At 38.5% G+C, this 19,471-nt stretch overlaps 3 protein-coding genes across 4 annotated transcripts in view; 2 read left to right on the forward strand and 1 right to left on the reverse strand.

Moving 5' to 3' along the window:
- Window positions 1–19,471, reverse strand: part of LOC124219254 (retinal guanylyl cyclase 2) — a 138,623-nt gene that overhangs the window by 110,853 nt on the left and 8,299 nt on the right. The gene's annotated exons all lie outside the window — the stretch shown is intronic.
- LOC124219261 (UDP-glucosyltransferase 2-like) lies at window positions 2,647–9,268 on the forward strand. Its single transcript, XM_046626592.1, has 4 exons — window positions 2,647–2,708; window positions 2,979–3,861; window positions 5,241–5,469; window positions 6,779–9,268. The coding sequence occupies exons 2-4, from the start codon at window positions 3,052–3,054 to the stop codon at window positions 7,288–7,290; spliced, it is 1,551 nt and encodes a 516-aa protein (XP_046482548.1). The 5' UTR covers window positions 2,647–2,708; window positions 2,979–3,051; the 3' UTR covers window positions 7,291–9,268.
- On the forward strand, window positions 9,161–19,234 carry LOC124219256 (UDP-glucosyltransferase 2-like). Of its 2 annotated transcripts, XM_046626585.2 has the most exons (6): window positions 9,187–9,268; window positions 9,406–9,532; window positions 9,655–9,865; window positions 10,472–11,306; window positions 11,698–11,926; window positions 18,231–19,234. In XM_046626585.2, the coding sequence occupies exons 4-6, from the start codon at window positions 10,482–10,484 to the stop codon at window positions 18,740–18,742; spliced, it is 1,566 nt and encodes a 521-aa protein (XP_046482541.1). In that variant the 5' UTR covers window positions 9,187–9,268; window positions 9,406–9,532; window positions 9,655–9,865; window positions 10,472–10,481; the 3' UTR covers window positions 18,743–19,234. The 2 variants fall into 2 exon arrangements, with proteins under 2 accessions (XP_046482540.1, XP_046482541.1); XM_046626584.2 differs by lacking the exon at window positions 9,406–9,532 and having other exon boundaries at window positions 9,161–9,268.

Consider the following 19,471-nt stretch of genomic DNA (forward strand, 5'->3'; position numbering starts at 1 on the left):
TGCAACCTGATGAGGTTCCCCCAGCTGCAAAACATCATCACTTTTGACACCGAATACGACCTTATTCTCACCTAGATCTTGGGGACCAACTGCTACTCATTGTTAGCAGTGGCACACAAGCTAAAGCTTTCGGTGGTCGGCAACTCGACCAGCGTCATGTACGCATGGGATTATAATCCATTCTTCAACAGCGCGTATCCAATTACGTACCTCATCAATTGACTCCCATCACTAATGACATTCATGGAACGTTTGGAAAGCCCGGTCCAGACCCTTTACTACAAGTTTTTGTGCTATTGCTACGATAAAACTGGTTCCGAGCCGCTCGCTAGAAAGTATATCGATGTCTTTCCGTCCCAGAACGATGTTTACTTCGACGTGAGTCTGATTTTGGTAAAAAGTCATCGAAGCATCCATGGTGTCCGTCCTATGGATCCCGCTATTGTCGATTTCGCTGATCTTGAATAGACTGGAAATGAATTCAGTAGATTTTAAGAGATTCGAAATCATGTCGGGATCCTTTGAAGATCTCACGTTATTTATCTCCGTATCACTGTATCGGAGCTAACCCCAAGTAATCCGAGGTACTTCGAACGAGTTCAACCCGTTTCACAAGGTTTCATAGAATGTCAGGGGTTTTGAAAAGCTGCAAATGGTTGATAACATGGTCCATTCATCTGTATCTCATAAATATAGATGTTTAACATCCGAAGCCGCGACCCAAAGTAAATGGCGACACTGAAGATTGTTTTCTCTGAAAAATACAGAGGTTTTCTTGATATTGCGGAGAAATGTGAGGTAAACGGAGACTAATTTATCCACTTAGGTGGTCATTCAGACGTAAACTCAGCACTAGCAATACAGTTCCGTAGTCCCTTTCGAACGGATAATGAAGCATAAGCAGCTGTAATTATGATCACGTGATTCATTATTAACCCATTAAAGCCGAGGAAAAAACTCTGTCAGATAGCACCAAACTAAATATTCTATTTATAGCAAAATGGAAAAATAAAATATACGTATTATGTATCATGACATTTGCAATTGTTTGTAAAAAATTATTTAAACAAATTATGCTAAGTCATTATTTTGAAAAACTGACTGCACCAATCGATTCTACGAAAAAAATTATAAAGAAAACCTGCGTGAAATTTTTCGTCAAAGTTCAAATTTATCAATGATTTGGGGTGTTTTCAGGAATTGGAAGCGTTCTTGAGCTCAGCAAAATATGGTATCGTATATTTCAGTATAGAAACCATACTGAAAACCGAGAGTTTTTTTACCAGAGGCGATACTGGCGATCTACGAAAGTTTCACCCAACTCCAAAATTATAAGCTTCTCTCGTAGGGAAACGCGAAAGAAATTCCGAAGGAATGACTACCCAATGCCAAAATGATTTCCTGGGTCCTCTATGAGTTACCACTAATACGAAATTCAAAAAGGAATCACACTAACTCCTCATATTTTTAGTAGTTTCTGGCCATGCTCGTTTTTTTGGCCATGTTTAGCGAATCTCGTAAGCTTTGAAACTACCTGTTTTCCCCCAAATTGTCCGTGAACGTAATTCTCAATTGTTAATGATTTGAAAAATGATCACTTATTTTAGATAGCTTCAGGGTCTTTCTGTACTAACATTTATTATTTTGTGTAATATAATTTTTTCACGCGTTTCGTGACTAAATAAATTCAATCATTCTGTGCCATCTTCGGTTATTCATTATCATCAAGACCATTTTTCTCTCTCATTTGGAGATGAATACAAATAAAATTACTGGTCATCCGTAAATAATGGCGTTCCTAACGCACGGAGGTTTAATGAGGACCTTGGAGGCGATTTATGCAGGGGTGCCGATGATTGGGATCTCATTTTCCGCAGACCAGATGTCTAACGTAATAGGATACGTGCAGAGAGGTTGCGGTATTCACGTGGACTACGAAACTGACCAACAAAAATATCGCCGAAACTTTACGAGAGATCCTAACGAATTCAGGGTACCAATCGAACGTCGCACGTGTTTCGAAACTGTTCAAGGACCGCCCGCTTTCTGCCTTGCACGAGGCGATTTTTTGGATTGAATACGTCATCCGAAATGGTGGCGAGCCTCTTAAGTCTGTGAGCCATTATCTCCAATGGTTCTGCTATTACCTGATAGACGGCGGTCTGTTTTTGTTCACTACAACGATACTCGTTTCGATGTTTCACTGTCGTGTCATAAAATTGACCAGTTTAATTTCGGGTCAACAATATCATTTTGCGAATGTAAAACGAAAAATATCGAAGTATTCCGAGTCACTGTTGTTCAGGAAAAATCGTTTTGGCTAGAAACTGATAGATAAAATATTCGATTCCGAGGATCAGAAATAATTGGTTGAAATAAACTTGATCACTGTGCATTTGGGTGAAATGAATTCTAAGTCGAACAAAAACGGAATAAAATTTTACCCTGCAACTAAACATAGTCAGTGATTTCGAGGTATCGTTATATAAGACAATTGTTCCTCACACGCGTATATCGTAATCTCATCGTATATGTATAGGAATGAAGTGACCCATTAAAAGGTTAATAAATATTTTTACTTCACTGCGTTCGTCTTATCAGAATCATGCCATATATGCGTAAATAGGCAAATTCCCTTATCTTGGTCGAGGCAGATACTTGGATTATTTCGTTGGAAGCAGAACGATCAATTGGAGTCTCGATTTTAGGTACAACAGTATTTTTATTTTATCAACAGCGTTCATATAAGGAATTTTGGTCATAAAAGTAACATCGACCATGAGGCCAGTGCAATGTTTCGATCATTTCTAAAAGTTTTAAAAGTGAATTCTGGATGATTTTGCTACATTTGATTATTTGGCGATACATACTTTTTTGAAATTATTTATTATCTGTGGCAAACAATCCCATAAATTCAGTGATTTTTTTTTTAATAGTGTAAAAATTTCTCACCAGTTTCAAATATTTTTTCTCTGCAGAATTTCTATCTCGTGAAATTTGTTGGCTCGAAGATTCATGGAAATTGCAAGAATAAACGTCGCCTTGTAAGTCATGAAACTCCAGATAATACTTGCAGTTTTGGCGATCAGCTGCACCACGGAGGGTGCGAACATCTTGGCGATATTTCCGTACCAGGGAAAAAGCCATTACATAATGTTCGAGCCACTGGTGATTGGCTTGGCACGTGCGGGTCACTCGGTTGACGTTGTCAGTCACTTTCCTCCTAAAGAGTCAATTAGAGGACTGAACCACATTAGTTTGCAAGGCTCACTCTATACCTTCGTGAACAACATGACGACCACATACGTCAAGTCACTGATCGGAACAAAGGCAATTGAATTCATTTCGTACCAGGGACCAAACGACCTCTGCAACCTAATGCGGCTTCACCAGCTGCAGGAAATCATCAATACCGACAAAAATTACGACCTGATGCTCACTCAGGTCTTGGGGAGCAACTGCTACTTGGCGTTGGCACACAAACTGAAACTTCCGGTGGTCAACATCGAGACCAGCACCATGTTTCCTTGGGCTCATGATCCATTTTTCGAAAGCACGCATCCCAGCTTCATACCCTGCCAGCTGACAACTTTCACGAACGACATGCGGTTCATGGAACGCGTGGAGAATCTGATCACTACCCTTTACTCCAAGTTCTTGTTTTATTACTACGACAAAACCGTTTCTGAACCAATAGCTAGAAAGTACATTGATGACTTTCCATCTTTGGCTGATATCTACTACAACATAAGTATGGTGTTGGTGAACAGTCACTGGAGCATCCATGGTGCCCGACCCACGAATCCCGCCATCGTTGAAGTCGCTGGTCTTCACATCGATGAAACCCAAGTTCTCACTGAGGTGCGAAAACGCGGTTATTGACATGGAAATGGAACTAAATTAAGTCGGTTTCAGAAGACTTTACTGTACAGGGTGGGACATTCAAAGTGTGATAGAGCAACAGTACTCAAACTATTGATGATACTCAAAAACGGTTCAGATGAAAGTTACATTGTTCGAGAAAGCCATCATACTGGCCATCTTGTTTTTTTTTCAGTGGAGGCGCTGAAACTACGTCAAGGTCAACGCCACTTTTCCGAATGTAACAATGTATTTTTTTTTTTCTCCGACATTATTACTGACTTGAAAGCTAATTGAGTGATCTACAATACAAGGTCATTTTAGGCACGCGAAATCTGAAATAGTCAAAAACACGAATCAAATCAAAATAATTATTTTCCGAGGGTTTAGTAACCTTTGATTTGTGTTTACCTACAGAAGACGCTCGAAGTGATGACCCTTGACTTGTAAACAATTGTTAATTCGCTGATGAAAAGACCGTCTAACTTCACCCAACATATGTGGTGTAATTTCAGCACATGCTCGGTGTATTCTTTCTTTCTTGTCGTCAGGCGTGGTAGGTGCTACCGTCATTACATGTTCTTTGACAAAACCCCGTAAGAAGTAATCAAGTGATGTTGGGTTAGGTGAGGTTAGGTATCTTCTGTAGGTAAACACAAACCAAGGTTAGTAAATCCTTCGAAAATAATTATTTTCATTTCATTCGATTTTTCGACTATTTTCATACTTCGCGTGCCTAGAATGACCTTGTGTTGTAGATCACTGGATTTGCCCCAAAGTCAGTAATAATGTCGGAGAAAAAAAAATACATTGTTACATTTGAAAAAGTGGCGTTGACCTTGACGTAGCTTCAGAGCCTCTACCGGAAAAGAAATAAGATGGTCCAGTATGACGGCCTTCTCGAACAATGTAACTTTCACCTGAAATATTTTTTATTATCATGAATAGTTTGGGTACTATGGCTCTGTCACACTTTAAACGCCCTACCTTGTATGAAATATCATAGATGACCTTAAATATTTTTATCAATTTCGAATGATTTTACAACATTTCACTGAATTCCAGAATACACTTGAAACTGAATAATACAAAAGTCAATAAGATTCTAATATATTCAAATGTCATACCAAAGTCTCGGCACAATATGCATAAAACTGATGTATACTCAGATTCCCGAGAATCACAACGGCTTTGGTGAATCTTCAGATGAATTCACACTTTGACACGAGTTTCAAAGATTTCAAAGATTCTGATCAAAAGATTAGTAGGAGGATGTCATTGAGCGCATGAAGTTGTAAAAGCGGTCCATCACCTTTTTTGCACATGCTGAATTCTTATTACGCAATCGAACTTTTTCCAATAATTTTTACTCTTTTCAGGAACTGGAGGTGTTTCTGAACTCCGCGAAGGATGGTGTGGTGTATTTTAGTACAGGGACAATGCTGAAATCCGATAGTTTTCCTAAGGAGAAGATACTGGCGATTTACAACAGTTTTGCTGAACTTTCCAATTACAAGGTTCTCTGGAAGGGAAACATGGACAACATGCCGGAAGGATTGCCAACGAACGTCAAAATGGTCCCTTGGGTTCCACAGTTTGCTGTACTTCGTAAGTTTCTTTGCCTCCTATGAGATTTTAACATGAAGGCCTTGGTTAAGAGGGACCAAATGACCCTGTCCCGGGGTTTTCAAACTCTCTGTTCAGAAATGTTTCTTAACTCAGTAATCACTTTACCCCTTTCCGGGGGGTGAAAAAATGACATTTCATGTATTCTATTGTTCATCTTGAGACTCAATTCACGGATCTTGTTGAGAAAAATCACGATATCTCTTACAAAAAGACCTCTTACGTAAATCAATTTGGGTACAGGGGGCCACTTCCCAGGTTCGGAAAATGGCAACTGATACCCATGATTGATGCGTGCATTCAGTCTTCAGACAACAATGGAATGCGTGAAAAATTATCTTTCTTCTACGACCGATAAAAGTAATTTAAATAAATTGAATAGAGATTGAGCGACACAACTCACTGAGCTGCTCTTCTGGTCTGATATTTTGTATCCAAGCGCTGCGTGCTTCATGTAAAACAAATTGTCCCTTCACAAAAATTATGTTTACAAAGACACCAATGGGATATTCTTTCGATCAAAGAAGATATGGCATTGTACAGAAAAAACTGAAATCACAGCACCTAACCGCGTATTAGGATTGTAAATGCATTTAAATAATTCAGTGCTTCCTTTGGTATTTTGAGTATTATTCCAGTTCTGCGAACTCGTAATGCACTGCTCTATGATGTTAAACGTAGTGTGAATTTGGTGGATCACACCACACCACACATCACACCGTAATTTAAAAAAAGTTGTTTTAGTTCGACATGCTTTTGGTATAAACCGCCACCAAACAAGTATAGTAGTATTTCAAAATAGTTTTTGGAGAACATGGTTGGTTCAAAACCTTAATCCAACATACCATATCACATATGGATGGCAGATTCGTATCAATCTGTATTAATGTAATGCGAGGGATTCGCCTATATAAACATCTTTGAAGCTACTTTTCAAGCGGGATAGCTTGGCGTCTTTTGACCAAATTTGGTACTACTTGGAATGAATTGTCATTTCGATTGAAAAACATGAAACATGCACATCGAAATATCTAGAAGAAATATCTATAAGAGTATTGAATAAACAAAAATTTCATTTCAGCGAAATATGTTCTCTTCGGTTTTGTTTTAGGTAAAACGTGGTTGTTCTGAGTGAGAAGTCGTTCGATCCAAACAAACTGGTAGCCAAAAAAATTAGTTGTTTGGTTCGGTAACTTTTTTTTCTCAGTTCCCTTTCCAAAACTTCCAACCTTCTCTCATACATCCGGCAGTTTTTTTCATGACGTGACAGTAAATTGAAAAATAATTACAGGTCATCCGAAAGTAAAAGCGTTCGTGACTCACGGGGGTTTAATGGGAACCCTGGAGGCGATTCACGCAGGAGTCCCGATGGTTGGGATCCCATTTTTTGGAGACCAGATGTTGAACGTAGGGGGATACGCGTATCGCGGTTTCGCCGTTCACCTGAACTACCAGACTTTGAATAAGGAAAGCTTCTCCGTAGCGTTGAATGAAGTTCTGACGAACCCCAAGTACCAATCGAACATCGCACGTGTCTCACGGCTATTTAAGGACCGTCCGCTTTCCCCCTTGAAGAAAGCCATTTTCTGGATCGAATACGTCATCCGAAATGGTGGCGAGACACTCAAGTCTTCAGGGCGTCATCTCTACTGGTTCCAGTATTACTTGATAGACGTCGGTCTATTTTTATTAACCATAACGATGCTAGCTTTCGTTGTTTTATTCACGGTCTTAAGAAAATTAACCGGGTTCATTTGGGAAATGCAGAATCGCAATGTGTCAGTGAAACAAAAAACATTCTAGTGCTGCGAGTCAGTCGAAAAGATATGCGGAAAAATCGACTTGACTGAAAGTCGATCGGTCCTTCAACTTTCCATCGAAATATCAAATTATCGGGCCAAAAAATAATCACTGAATAGAAACCTGAACAACGTTGATTGAAACATGATATGATCTAAGTTGAACAAAGATGAATTGGACTATTAGAGCTCATATAAATAATAAGCGATCTTCAGATAACATTAATCAATCCGCTATCAGAAGTCGGTAAAATGTTCATATCAGTTACTATATACACCAGCGGCCCATAATTCATCGACTGATCATCTGTGGCGGACACCCGCTACTGGCAAGCCGGCGAAAAACCATAAGAATATTTCCGTTTCTCCATTCGTATCTTTTTCTATAGCTCTTTACAACTAACCTTCGAGTGTCCAGGCCTCGCCTCGCTAGCCGAGGGCTAAGGGTTTGACCGCGCCGGAAATTTCCCTACATGTGGCATTCATGGCGCGACGCGACCCTTGGCCTCGACTTGGGGGCGAGCCTGCACTTTTTCTTTATCTCTACCCAGTCTTCGCCACGCTCTTGGCACGTACGTATCTATCAACTCGTTTCGCTTATTTTCCCTGCCTTCCGCATTTTCTACTACGCTATCTGAACTGTGTAACCCGATTTCTCTGGCAATAAACAACTTGTAGACCATATTCTCTGGCGTCATACAGTACTAACCTTCCGACAGCACCACATCATCAAAATCAAGTTAAAAACAATGAAGAAGTTCAGATTATAAGTTCATCGAATTATCGAAAAAACGGGTGTCAAACTTTGTACCCAGCTGAAACATTTATTGACCTCAAGATAATTGAAAATAAATTTAGTATCGCAACAAGATTCGACTTCAAGTATTTATTTTTACTTACTGCTTTGTACGCCTATGCGACAATTCCGATGCAATATATACTTTGGAATATGAATAATTTATCAATTCTGCCAAATTTCAAGCTCGCAACTCAATTAAGTGATTGACTAAATCAGAGGTTCTCTAAACAAACATCTGCCGGACCAAATTTTGAATAAATGCTGTTAAGATACTACGTATAATATTTTTCAATTTCACAGATTTTAGACCAAATTGAGAGTAACAGCTTGTGCCTGGTAATAAAATGATTTCATAATAAATCTACAAAGCAGCAATATTCACCGACTGTGAATTCCACGATTAAGAAGCCAAGCACCAGATTTTGTCCACAAAATATGCCTTCATCAGATTAAATACTTTTTTAACAATAATGCCCAATACATTTACTTTGATAGTTTAGTTCTCACCGTTGATCAAGACGGATGCTTTAATGATAGTCGTTTCGGAATTTCCTTTAGAACCAAGAGTCACGATTTTACCTGTGAGCCAAATAATGAATTATTATAACGCCTCCAACAATAAATTTCCGAAAGTATTTATGAAGCTCAGTAAATACTGCGAGTGCAGTTCCCTGAAAAATGAGTGTTGCATTAGGAAATCTTCGTTGCAAGAAATAAGGTGTATAATTTCCATTCGTGTACGTTTGAAAAGCACGCGAGAGAAAAATGTTGGTTTCTTTGAAACTCAAATGAGTTTTAACTATAACTTTCGACGTTGTTGAGAGAATTTCGTTCGAATATTTGCCTTGAGAAAAGAAAATTGGCAATTACTGTAAAATATCGTATATTTGAAAAAAACATCATTATTCAAGATTGCAGAACAGAATTGTGAATGGTGAGTAAAAACATATTTATTTGTACAAACGATATAAAATTGAGAATATTGCATCGTGACGGTTACGCCAATGGAAGTGAACTCATGATGATAAATATCAATTGAGTCTTGCTGCAGTGTGATTACTTGATATTTGTCAGTTTGAAGTCTTACGGCAGTGTGATTGCTTGATATTCGTCAGTTTAAAGTCTTACAAGAAGTAAGAGTCAATCAAAAAATGGTCATACGTTTGTGAAAAAAGTCTCAGCGGTGAGTAAGAATTTCGCAGGACTTAGAATGTTTTTACAAATCTCATATCTACTCGTTATCGATGTTATATTTTCGGAATAAACTGTCACAATAATACCCTGACGTCACACATACATATTATAGTGATTTATATTCAGAATTAGGTCCGGGCCACCCTTCAAAACGGCTCGAAATGGCTAATTTCGCCATTTAAAATACATACGTTCTTACCTCATGTTTGGTATATATGTTATCAAGGGACTACTGTTTTGTAAATAAACATCTGTAAGTGTGTGAAGTTGGACATCGTTGCAATATTTTTTACAAAATACTAGCATCATCTACGGTGCATTCTATATCAGCTTTATACAGTTGTGTGTGAATCCATACCGATAATATTTTTACAGATAAAAGATGTTACATAACGGCCACTAGCGATCGGTTAAAGCTGGAAATTAATACAAGGTCGTCACAGTTCATTGTTGAATAGAATCGAACAGCATAACAGACGGTAACTGGATTCCTCCACTAAACACCGACCTGTACAAACGAAACAGTGAAAACATCAGACGATTCGTGGCAACGGCGCATTACTGAATAACTTTTACCGAAAAAAAGGTAAGTGAGACTTATTTTGCTCCTAATGCAAAGGTACTGTGCGTGTGGAATTATTTATGAGGATAACGAAGCGTGGTTCAAATCTAATTTGGCATCAACGATCGAAAAAGTGGGTGAAGTTTGGGAATTTATTTCACGACAGCCAATTATTGCAATCGAATGGAATTTATTTTATTCGAAGTATGTGGATCAAACTTCGTTGGGTTATTTTTTTCATCAATAACAATTGATAGAATGATTCGTTACTGACAATACCGTCAATTATTCCACTCGATGACGTATTTTTCATCATTTTCTCTCGTTCTCTCCATTAATTATGATTAGTCATCAATTTCGAAGTTTTTGCCAATTACATCTAATTCTTGCAGACAATTTTTCTACTCAAACTATGTACGTTACAATTCTGCTGCCAGAGTCAGGTCAGGGTTCATAGAGCAAATTGAAAATGGCGCAGGGTCATGAAATTCATTTTTTTTCAAAATTAGAATCTGAAGGAATTGTTTCAGAACAGAGTCAACGTTTTCTGAAACGTTTCACAATACACTCGCTTGTTCCTTCGAAAATTGCTGTATTCAAAAAAGCTGTATTCATTTCTGACTTTAATAGACAAAAAAACATGGACGGATCATTCACGAAACTGGGCACAATTTTGGTGATTTTGGCGGGTGTTTGGATAACAGAGGGTTCCAAGATCCTCGCTTTATTTCCGTACCAAGGTCGAAGCCACAACATAATGTTCGAGCCAATTGTGATTGGCTTGGCACGTGCGGGTCACTCGGTTGACGTCGTCAGTCACTTTCCCCCAAAGGAGCCGGTGGAAGGACTGAATCACATCAGCCTGAAAGGAACGCTGCATTTCTACGTGGACAACATGACCGCGTCATTCGCCAGAACATTGATGGGAGTTAAGGCGATAGACTTCATTTCCTACCAGGAACCAAACGACCTCTGCAACCTCATGCGGCTTCCCCAGCTACAGAACGTCATCAATACTGACAAAAAGTACGACCTCATGCTCACCGAGGTCTTCGGGACCAACTGCTACTTAGCGGTGGCTCACAAGCTGAAGCTTCCGGTGGTCGGCGTCGTGACCAGCGCCATGTACCCATGGGCTTATGATACGGTCGCCGAGAGCCCGCTTGCCAGCTTCATACCTTGCCAATTCACGCCCTACACCAATGACATGAGGTTCATGGAACGCCTGGAGAATCTGGTCATAATTCTGTACTCAAAGTTCTTGTTCTTTTACTACGACAAAACGGTATCCGAACCAATCGCTAAGAAGTACATCGATGACCTTACGTCCCTGAATGATATCTACTTCAACTTCAGCCTCGTGCTAGTCAATAGCCATCGAAGCATCCATGGAGTTCGTTCTACGAGTCCTGCGATCGTTGATGTCGCTGGTGTTCACATCGACGAAACGCAACAACTCACAAAGGTGCGAAAATTTTGCTATCCGTATCATCATCAGCACTTGAAATAAAGTCACGGAAGTTTCAACAATTTTTCGGAATATCGGGATTTTTCCAATATTTCACTCGATTCGAATGATGGGAAAAACTCAAAACAATCTCAAGCATTTTGGCATAGCTCAAATAATTTTCTCATGTTGTCAGGAGACGCAAGCATTTCATGAAATATATCAACAGCTTTCTGACGTCCCGAATAGTATCGAAACGTGTTTCAAGGATTTTACCTTGTATCCTAGAATTTCAGGGGCTGACTGTGGTGTCAAAAAAAAAAAAAAAATTCACGCAGCCAAGAATATTTGACCAAAAACATGTTGATAATTTAAAGTATAATTTAACAAGTATCTTTTTTCATTCTAGGAACTGGAGGAATTTTTAAACTCTTCGAAAAACGGGGTGGTGTATTTCAGTATGGGGTCAATGGTGAAATCGGAGAGCTTCTCGAAGGAGAAAATACTAGCGGTCTACGATAGTTTTGCCGAACTCTCGGACTACAAGGTCCTTTGGAAAGGGAAAATGGAAGAACTGCCGACCGGATTACCACCAAACGTCAAAATGGTGCCTTGGATACCACAGTACGCCACACTCCGTGAGTTACTATAAGCATCACTATGACAGACACTAAACGGTTTCACTGCTTGCATTCCCCCAACTTCACCGATGCCTGTAAGGTCCCTCTTCTCGCATCACACACAAAGCCGCGAGAACACAATGAGTTTCCGCTCCTTGTCTCTGCAGACACAAAATGAGCCTCCCCACTTGTCCTCCCACCAGCCTAGCAACGTTGTAATTTCGGCAACAATGTTCCCCGCAAACATCGAGTTAATGTGACGTCAATGTAACGAGATACCGACAGCAAATATCACTACTACGCACTTTGTCAATGGTCTTGAAATTGTTAATGGTTTTCGGAAATATGAACACATTTCGCTTTATTGTGGTTTGCGATGGTGAGCTTGCAATTCCGATGACGATATTCACCTTGGTCCCGTCGTGAAGAAGGTCAGTGAGGTTGAATGTAACCAGATATTGAAAGAAATCATTCATTTGCAACTTGATAGTTACTTTGATTGTGCTGATAGTTTTCCAAAATATTAACATCTTTCGCTTCGTTGTTGTTGTGATGGCGAGTTTGCAATTTAGTGATCTTGTTCGCTCTGATATATCACGGAGTCAAAGTTGGTGGCGTTATTGTAACGAGATGCTGATTCGTCAACTCTTCGACCGTCAGTGACACACATATAGCCAGAAAAAGTCGTGCCATTTTTGTGTTATGACACATATGTGGGCATTTGAAAAAATACATGTTTTTCACTACATCGGCTTGACTGTAATTTGGTAAATCATCGTTCTTGAGGTCGCTAAGTTATAGGATAAATCTATGACATATTTTTCCTAACACAAAGGTGGCCCGAAAATCTGATTTTCTCCTGACTGCTAAGGGGTTAAGAAGTCAATGTACAACTACTTAGTAATGAAACACGTCCATGAAGCTAGCCTCTCTGCTTAGCCACAAAAATTCGAAAAAAATTATGAGTTATAGAGCTATTCATGAGCTCTACGATTGCAAAAACTACAGTTGTTGAGCTTACCTCCGTAGCAAGATGATGGATGTTTAAAAATGGACAAAGGCAGGGGGGATGAGGGGGGGGGGGGCAGCTTACCGGAAAGCTAGCTTCCACCCAAACCGAAAAAAAATTTACAACATGGATATTAAAAGCTAATTAAGAGCTCCTAATATACCTTGAGATCGCAGATTTCCTAGAAAACACCCCTACGAAGTTATTCACCATTCAAAAGTAGGAAAAAAGTTGTTTTACACGTAACGTGAAACTTTTATGTCGGACGGTTTAGCTGTTTTAGGATCCCCTAGGTGACGTTTTTGTATTCGCACCCGCGGTCTATAAGCAAAATAAGACCCGCCTTAAAATTTATCGCAGTGTGTTCTTATTTACGGCAAAATGTATCTCTGAAATGTTAGGATCTTTTTAGCTTCACGATTTCGATACGTTACTCACGTTCACAATGTCGATTTAATGGGTTCAAAACTATCTGCCATTATAACCGAAGCAGCCATTGGCAAACATACGAAGCATAAAATAATTTCTTCGAATTTCGTTTCGTATTATCAATGCATTCAATTTCAGTTACATGTAGATTATCGAAATTTTCATGCTGTGTTTCGCTTTACCCAGGTCTCACTACGTTGAGGTTACTGTAAAAGATATCCGCCAGCCCTTGAACTTCCCATTCTCACATTGCCGGTTTCAAGTTATCAAAAAAAAAAAAAAATAATAATAATATCCAATTCGAATTTTGAACTACAAATTCAGATTCGTGATTGACGATTCAAAGGCCATCACGTACTATATTACATGAAAATAGAACCACTGTAATCCATTTACCATGAAAAATTTTAGAATTCCGACCTTGTATTCGTTATCGGTGATCCAAAAAACCTTCCGCTACTAATATCTACCAAAATTCGGATATTTAAAGAAATTTTGCACCGTATTAGATTCGTCATTTTGGATTTCATGAATCTCACTTCAGGTTCGTGTTCAGCCACCTAACAAATTTTCGAGTACCAATTTTCATAAAAATCCAGATCTTTTCCGTTTCTTTTAAACATACTGAATACGGCAAATCTAAATTTTGAAAATCTGATTTTAGATTCGTGATTAGCAACCCAAAAAACCCTACGGTACCAATTTCCATTTAAACCCATTTATCCATTCTCAAAATATCATCGTTTTTGTTTAATTTTTTGGAATTTTCTTATTTAAATAATTCAACAAGTACTGAAGTGATCAAAACTTATATCTGATCAGTTTTAAGGTTCGAAAAGCCGCGTTGGTTGATACAAAAATCATTGAAATCCAGTAACTCGTTTTCGAGATATAATTGGATAAAAAAATTAATCGCACATATACTGCTCTTGTGTACACACACACACACACGCACACCGAAGGTGATCCAACGAACGATTCGACGCGTCAAACGGACCTAGCCTAACCAAGGTCACTGAGTCACAGCAACCTTTGCGCTCTGTCAATCTAACAAATTACCGTAGCTTATTTGAAGAACCAACCGATTAAAAAACACAGAAGTCATACGAAAGTCGTTACCATTATTTTTAATTAATTTATTTTCGTATTCCCTTGATCTCCTTTATTTTGTTATGACTCACATTTTATCCTTTATATTTCTTTCGCAAATCTAAACGAACAAGCAAGCGCTTAGTTCGTTAAAATTTACGTTCACCAGAGTTTGTTTTCTTATCCGACAAATCTGATAGATTAATTGATTAGGACCAGTCATTTTTTAGCAACGGTGAAACGAATAAGGGCTTATCAGCATTGAGCAACGCATGTCCGACAACCGATATTCAAGGGTCCCGAGTCCGATGGACAGCCTTGACATTGCCCTGCTTTGCAGAGAGGAAACCTCTTGTAATCAAAAAAAAGAGATTAGGCACGACAGGCTCCGCGGTTGATTACCCAGTTCTTTAATGCAGCGACGGTGGCTGATTGTGAGCCATCCGTATCTGGAAAAATACGGTGACGGTACAGAAACTTGCCCGAGTCCGTGATCCAAGCTACAGATGGTTCACCAGGTGTTTTTTTTTTGGTTAGGCTCTACCTAAACCATTTCTTCATAATTAACGGAGGGGTTCCTTTTAAATTCATTTAAATCACCTAATTTTGTTTCATATTCAGGACAAGAAACTCACAGTATCACGGCTTCACGAGCAGAGGCTTTTAAAAAAGCTATGAACGATACAATACATGTATACATACTAGGGTGTTTCTTGGTTGGGTCTCATGTCGGAATTTTTTTCCACTCACTTTCAAAAAGTAATCATGTTGTATAGGGAAAAAAACAGGCTTATTAAAAAAAAAAAAAAAATCCGATAACCCTCTAACACTACCCGCCAAGTATTCGATTTTTTATGTGAAAAAATTCATGAATTTCTATTTTTTTATTTTATTTTTTTTTTCGAAAAGTATTTGATACTTTGAAACCATATGGTATGAAAAAAAATTTTTAAAAATGGCTATTCTGTAGGAAACTTAATGCTCTACAGAAAAGATCACTTGTTAAAATTTTCGTAAGTGTTATATTTATAACGTTCTTAGCGAAAAATGCAGACACTTTTAAATCGAAATATATAATAACCGTCGAGATTTAGCGAGAACTCAATTTTTCATTTTCAGGGTGATTAAAAAGGCTCCCTTCTTTCTCCGGAGGCAGAAAAACGGAAAGTTAAAGAAGTTCGTCGATTTCTTGTATTTGCTTCGCAACGGCTTCACGCCGTAACAATTGATTCAGCATAACTAGATTATCTGTATTTCACGTTTTCAAACAGAACATGATAAATCTGCAGCTTACCATAGCGGTAAAAAAAAACCTATAAATTTCTGACTACGTTCAGACCCAGAATCGAATATTTTTAACGGCAAACTTCACAGATCTTGCGAAAGGGTTTACAGTTAAGATAGAGAATTGTGCTCTTGAGGATATTTCTATTTAGTTATTTCGAACCAATTTTAGGGGGGGGGGGGGGGGGGGGGGTCTGGGTCAAATATGTTGTATTGTTGTCGCGAATGGAATTGATTGTAAAACAAGTAGAGTACAAAAAACGAAATTACATTATATGATTCATTAACTATTTAAATTGGATGTGACAATGACGTAATATATACAGGGTGGTCCATTTAATTCTGCCACCGCGAATAACTTGGTTACTGTTGATTGTACCGAAAAATGTCTTCCGAAAAAGTTGTTGCACTTGAAGGGGGGAAATGAGTTTTGGAAGTGAATGTCATCTGAAGGTCATATCTTATGAGATTTCGGTGTTTCCGATGGTTTTTCAAACGGGACTACCTATTTTTTTGCTCACTACAACGAAGCTGACATCAAAACGCGTCTAACCATGTGCAACAACATGACCTTCGGATAACCTTCGGCTCTAAAATTCATGATTAAGTAATGGAGGTGGAAATTCAAGGAGAATGAATTGTATCGGCACATTCAATACTTTTTCCGCGTAATTCATTTTATTGAATGGTCAAAATGTTGTCCATCAACCTGAATACACTTGTCAATACGCATAATGAAGGATTCCCTGGCTTTACATATCATTTCTGGAGTAATACTCGCACTCGCATTGATGACGTCTCGGTACACAATATCCTTGATCATTGCCCAGAGAAAGATATCAGAAGGTGTTAAGTCAGGAGAACGCGCGGGCCAACAAACTTGTGCTCCTCGACCAATCCATTTCTCAGGGAACTTTCGGTTCAGCACACCACGTGATACATGTGCAAAATTTGCTGGACAACCATCGTGCTGATACCACATCCGTTGGCGATCTTGTAATGGGATACCTCTAATAATTCCGGTAACCGTTCAGTTGACGTGTCGGCGTATTTTTGTCCATTTAGATTTCCATCAATGAATAATGGAGCGATGAATGAAGGAACGTATCATCAATGCGTGTGCAAGTATTACTCCAGAAATGATATGTAAAGCCAGGGAATCCTTCATTATGCGTATTGACAAGTGTATTCAGGTTGATGGACAACATTTTGAGCATTCAATAAAACGAATTACCTGGAAAAAGTATTGAATGTACCGATACAATTCATTCTCCTTGAATTTCCACCTCCATTACTTAATCATGAATTTTGGAGCCGAAGGTTATTCAAAGGTCATGTTGTTGCACATGGTTGGACGCGTTTTGATGTCAGCTTCGTTGTAGCGAGCAAAAAAAAATAGGTAGTCCCGTTTAAAAAACCATCGCAAACACCGAAATCTCATAAGATATGACCTTCAGATGACATTCACTTCCAAAACTCATTTCCCCCCTTCAAATGCAACAACTTTTTCGGAAGACACTTTTCGGTACAGTCAATAGTAACCAAGTTATTCGCGGTGGCGGAGTTAAATGGGCCACCCTGTATATTTGATGTTAAGAAATCAAATGACCGTCTAATAAGTTTTCGGTAAAACTAAAACGTTTGTTCAATCAATTTCTATGTAGATAATATAAATACACGAGAAGGACTGTCGATTCACATCCCATCATGATCTAATTTTCTCAATAGTTGTCGCGTGTATTGTAAAAAATCTAGAGTTGTTCCAAACACGATTTGCAGAAGACAATTGGTAGTAGAAAAACTCGGATTAAATAAGGTAGATGGAATTTAGAACTTCCCGTTTCGTAAGAACACGTGAATCAGTAATTTAAATATACGAGATGGTGCTCAAAATTCAAACTATTCACAAACCGTCAGCTCATAAATCTCTGAACATTTGGCTGTGTATAAGAATCCGCTGCGATGAATTTTAAGGGGAGTTTTATTTTGGCTATAGCCTAGGGGTTGTAAATAAAAAAATGTCACCTAGGGGTTCCTAAATCTCTTAAATCATCGAACTCGACAGTTTTAGGTTTCGTGTAAAAAAGTTTTGTTGGTTTTTTTTTTTTTTTGTTTTGCTTTTTTGACGGTTGAATATCTTCGCAGGCTGTGTTTTGTGGGAAATTCGGTGTGAACGTATATTAGGAGCCTTAATTATCCCTTAATATCCGCGTTGTCAAAATTAAATTTTTAATTTCCTTCACCTTGGGGGAGCAGCCTTCCGATAAGCTTACTCTCCCCCACTCTTCAAAATCGCTCATCTCGCAACGAAGGTGAGCTCAAAAATTGTGTTTTGCAGGATCACAGAGTTCACGAATACCATTGATGCATCATTTTTTCAAATATTTGCGACCAATTGGAGAGGCTAGTTTTACGGACGTCAATAAAGTTGATAGAAAGCGTCGATTTTCGTCCAACCAACCCCCTAAATCCTTACTTATGCCAGTGAAAAGAAAAAAAATTAATTTCTAGGTCATCCGAATGTGAAGGCTTTTGTGACTCATGGAGGTTTGATGGGGACCCTGGAGGCGATTCACGCGGGGGTGCCGATGATTGGAATCCCATTTTTCGCCGATCAGACGTTCAATATAGCGGGATACGCGCATCGCGGTTTCGCCATTCATTTGGACTACGAGACTCTATCCAAGGAAAGCTTCTCTGAAGCATTACGGAAGGTTCTGAAGAATCCTGACTACCAATCAAACGTCGACCGTGTTTCGAGACTGTTCAAGGATCGTCCGCTCTCTCCGTTGGCCGAGGCAATTTACTGGATCGAATACGTAATTCGAAACGGTGGCGAGCCGCTCAAATCTTCGGGTCGTCATCTCTACTGGTTCCAGTATTACTTGATAGACGTCGGTCTATTTTTATTAGCCGTAGCGACGCTCGTTCCTCTCGCTTTATTCCTGTTCGTTAAAAAATTAATGACCCTCTTCTCAGGCACGCGAAATAATAACGTTCAAATAAAAAAGAAGACTTCGTAGCGGACCAAAGATGATGGAATTACTCTTATAACATGTCAAGCGCCAAGTCATTCGTCAATTACAAGAAGAACTTCAGTCTAATCTTAAACTCAGGATTATGCACGCGTCAGAAAACTAGAAGGTGTTTATTTATTTTTTTTAAATCTTGATCAAATCTAGACTCAGGAATGCTTGGAGTTTCTGGTACACAACTCGATATCACAGAAACCTGGTTTATAGAAGAAAAACATGTGTATGAAATGACAAAACGATCTAGTTATACGTTTTTATCCACATCGATAAACGTATTTTGTACACAATGATCACCTACGCGAATCTAAGTTATTAGATTGGAAATAAAATCACTCGCAAATATATTTACAATTGCAAGTCCGTTTCGTATGTTCTATCAAAATTGCGAATTGTGTACCATGAAAATTATAGCGGTGTGACAGTTTTGATAACAATATATATATATATTTATACTTTAAAGAGTATACTTAAAAATATATACAGTGTATATATATATATATATATATATATATATATATATATATATGTATTTTTAAGTATACTCTTTAAAAAATATTAAACATGCTTACAAATGTTCCGTTTGATCAAATGATTCTTATTGTATGAATATTCACATACGAGTAAATAACTGTTGATGATTTATTGTTCAATAAAATGGGTTTCACCAATTTTTTTGCCAAAACAAGAAAAAAAAACCGCAAAAAGAAAATTCTAATT

Source organism: Neodiprion pinetum, chromosome 5 (genome assembly GCF_021155775.2).
Source record: "Neodiprion pinetum isolate iyNeoPine1 chromosome 5, iyNeoPine1.2, whole genome shotgun sequence".
Classification (NCBI taxonomy): Eukaryota; Metazoa; Arthropoda; class Insecta; order Hymenoptera; family Diprionidae; genus Neodiprion; species Neodiprion pinetum.

What these genes read in the sequence shown, in the direction of transcription:
- LOC124219261 (XM_046626592.1), top strand. Translation starts at nt 3,052, where the DNA reads ATGAAACTCCAGATAATACTTGCAGTTTTGGCGATCAGCTGCACCACG. An exon ending in AAACCCAAGTTCTCACTGAG is followed by an intron (nt 3,862 to 5,240) that starts GTGCGAAAACGC and finishes TACTCTTTTCAG; the next exon opens with GAACTGGAGGTGTTTCTGAA. An exon ending in TCCACAGTTTGCTGTACTTC is followed by an intron (nt 5,470 to 6,778) that starts GTAAGTTTCTTT and finishes AAATAATTACAG; the next exon opens with GTCATCCGAAAGTAAAAGCG.
- LOC124219256 (XM_046626584.2), top strand. Translation starts at nt 10,482, where the DNA reads ATGGACGGATCATTCACGAAACTGGGCACAATTTTGGTGATTTTGGCG. An exon ending in AAACGCAACAACTCACAAAG is followed by an intron (nt 11,307 to 11,697) that starts GTGCGAAAATTT and finishes TTTTCATTCTAG; the next exon opens with GAACTGGAGGAATTTTTAAA. An exon ending in ACCACAGTACGCCACACTCC is followed by an intron (nt 11,927 to 18,230) that starts GTGAGTTACTAT and finishes ATTAATTTCTAG; the next exon opens with GTCATCCGAATGTGAAGGCT.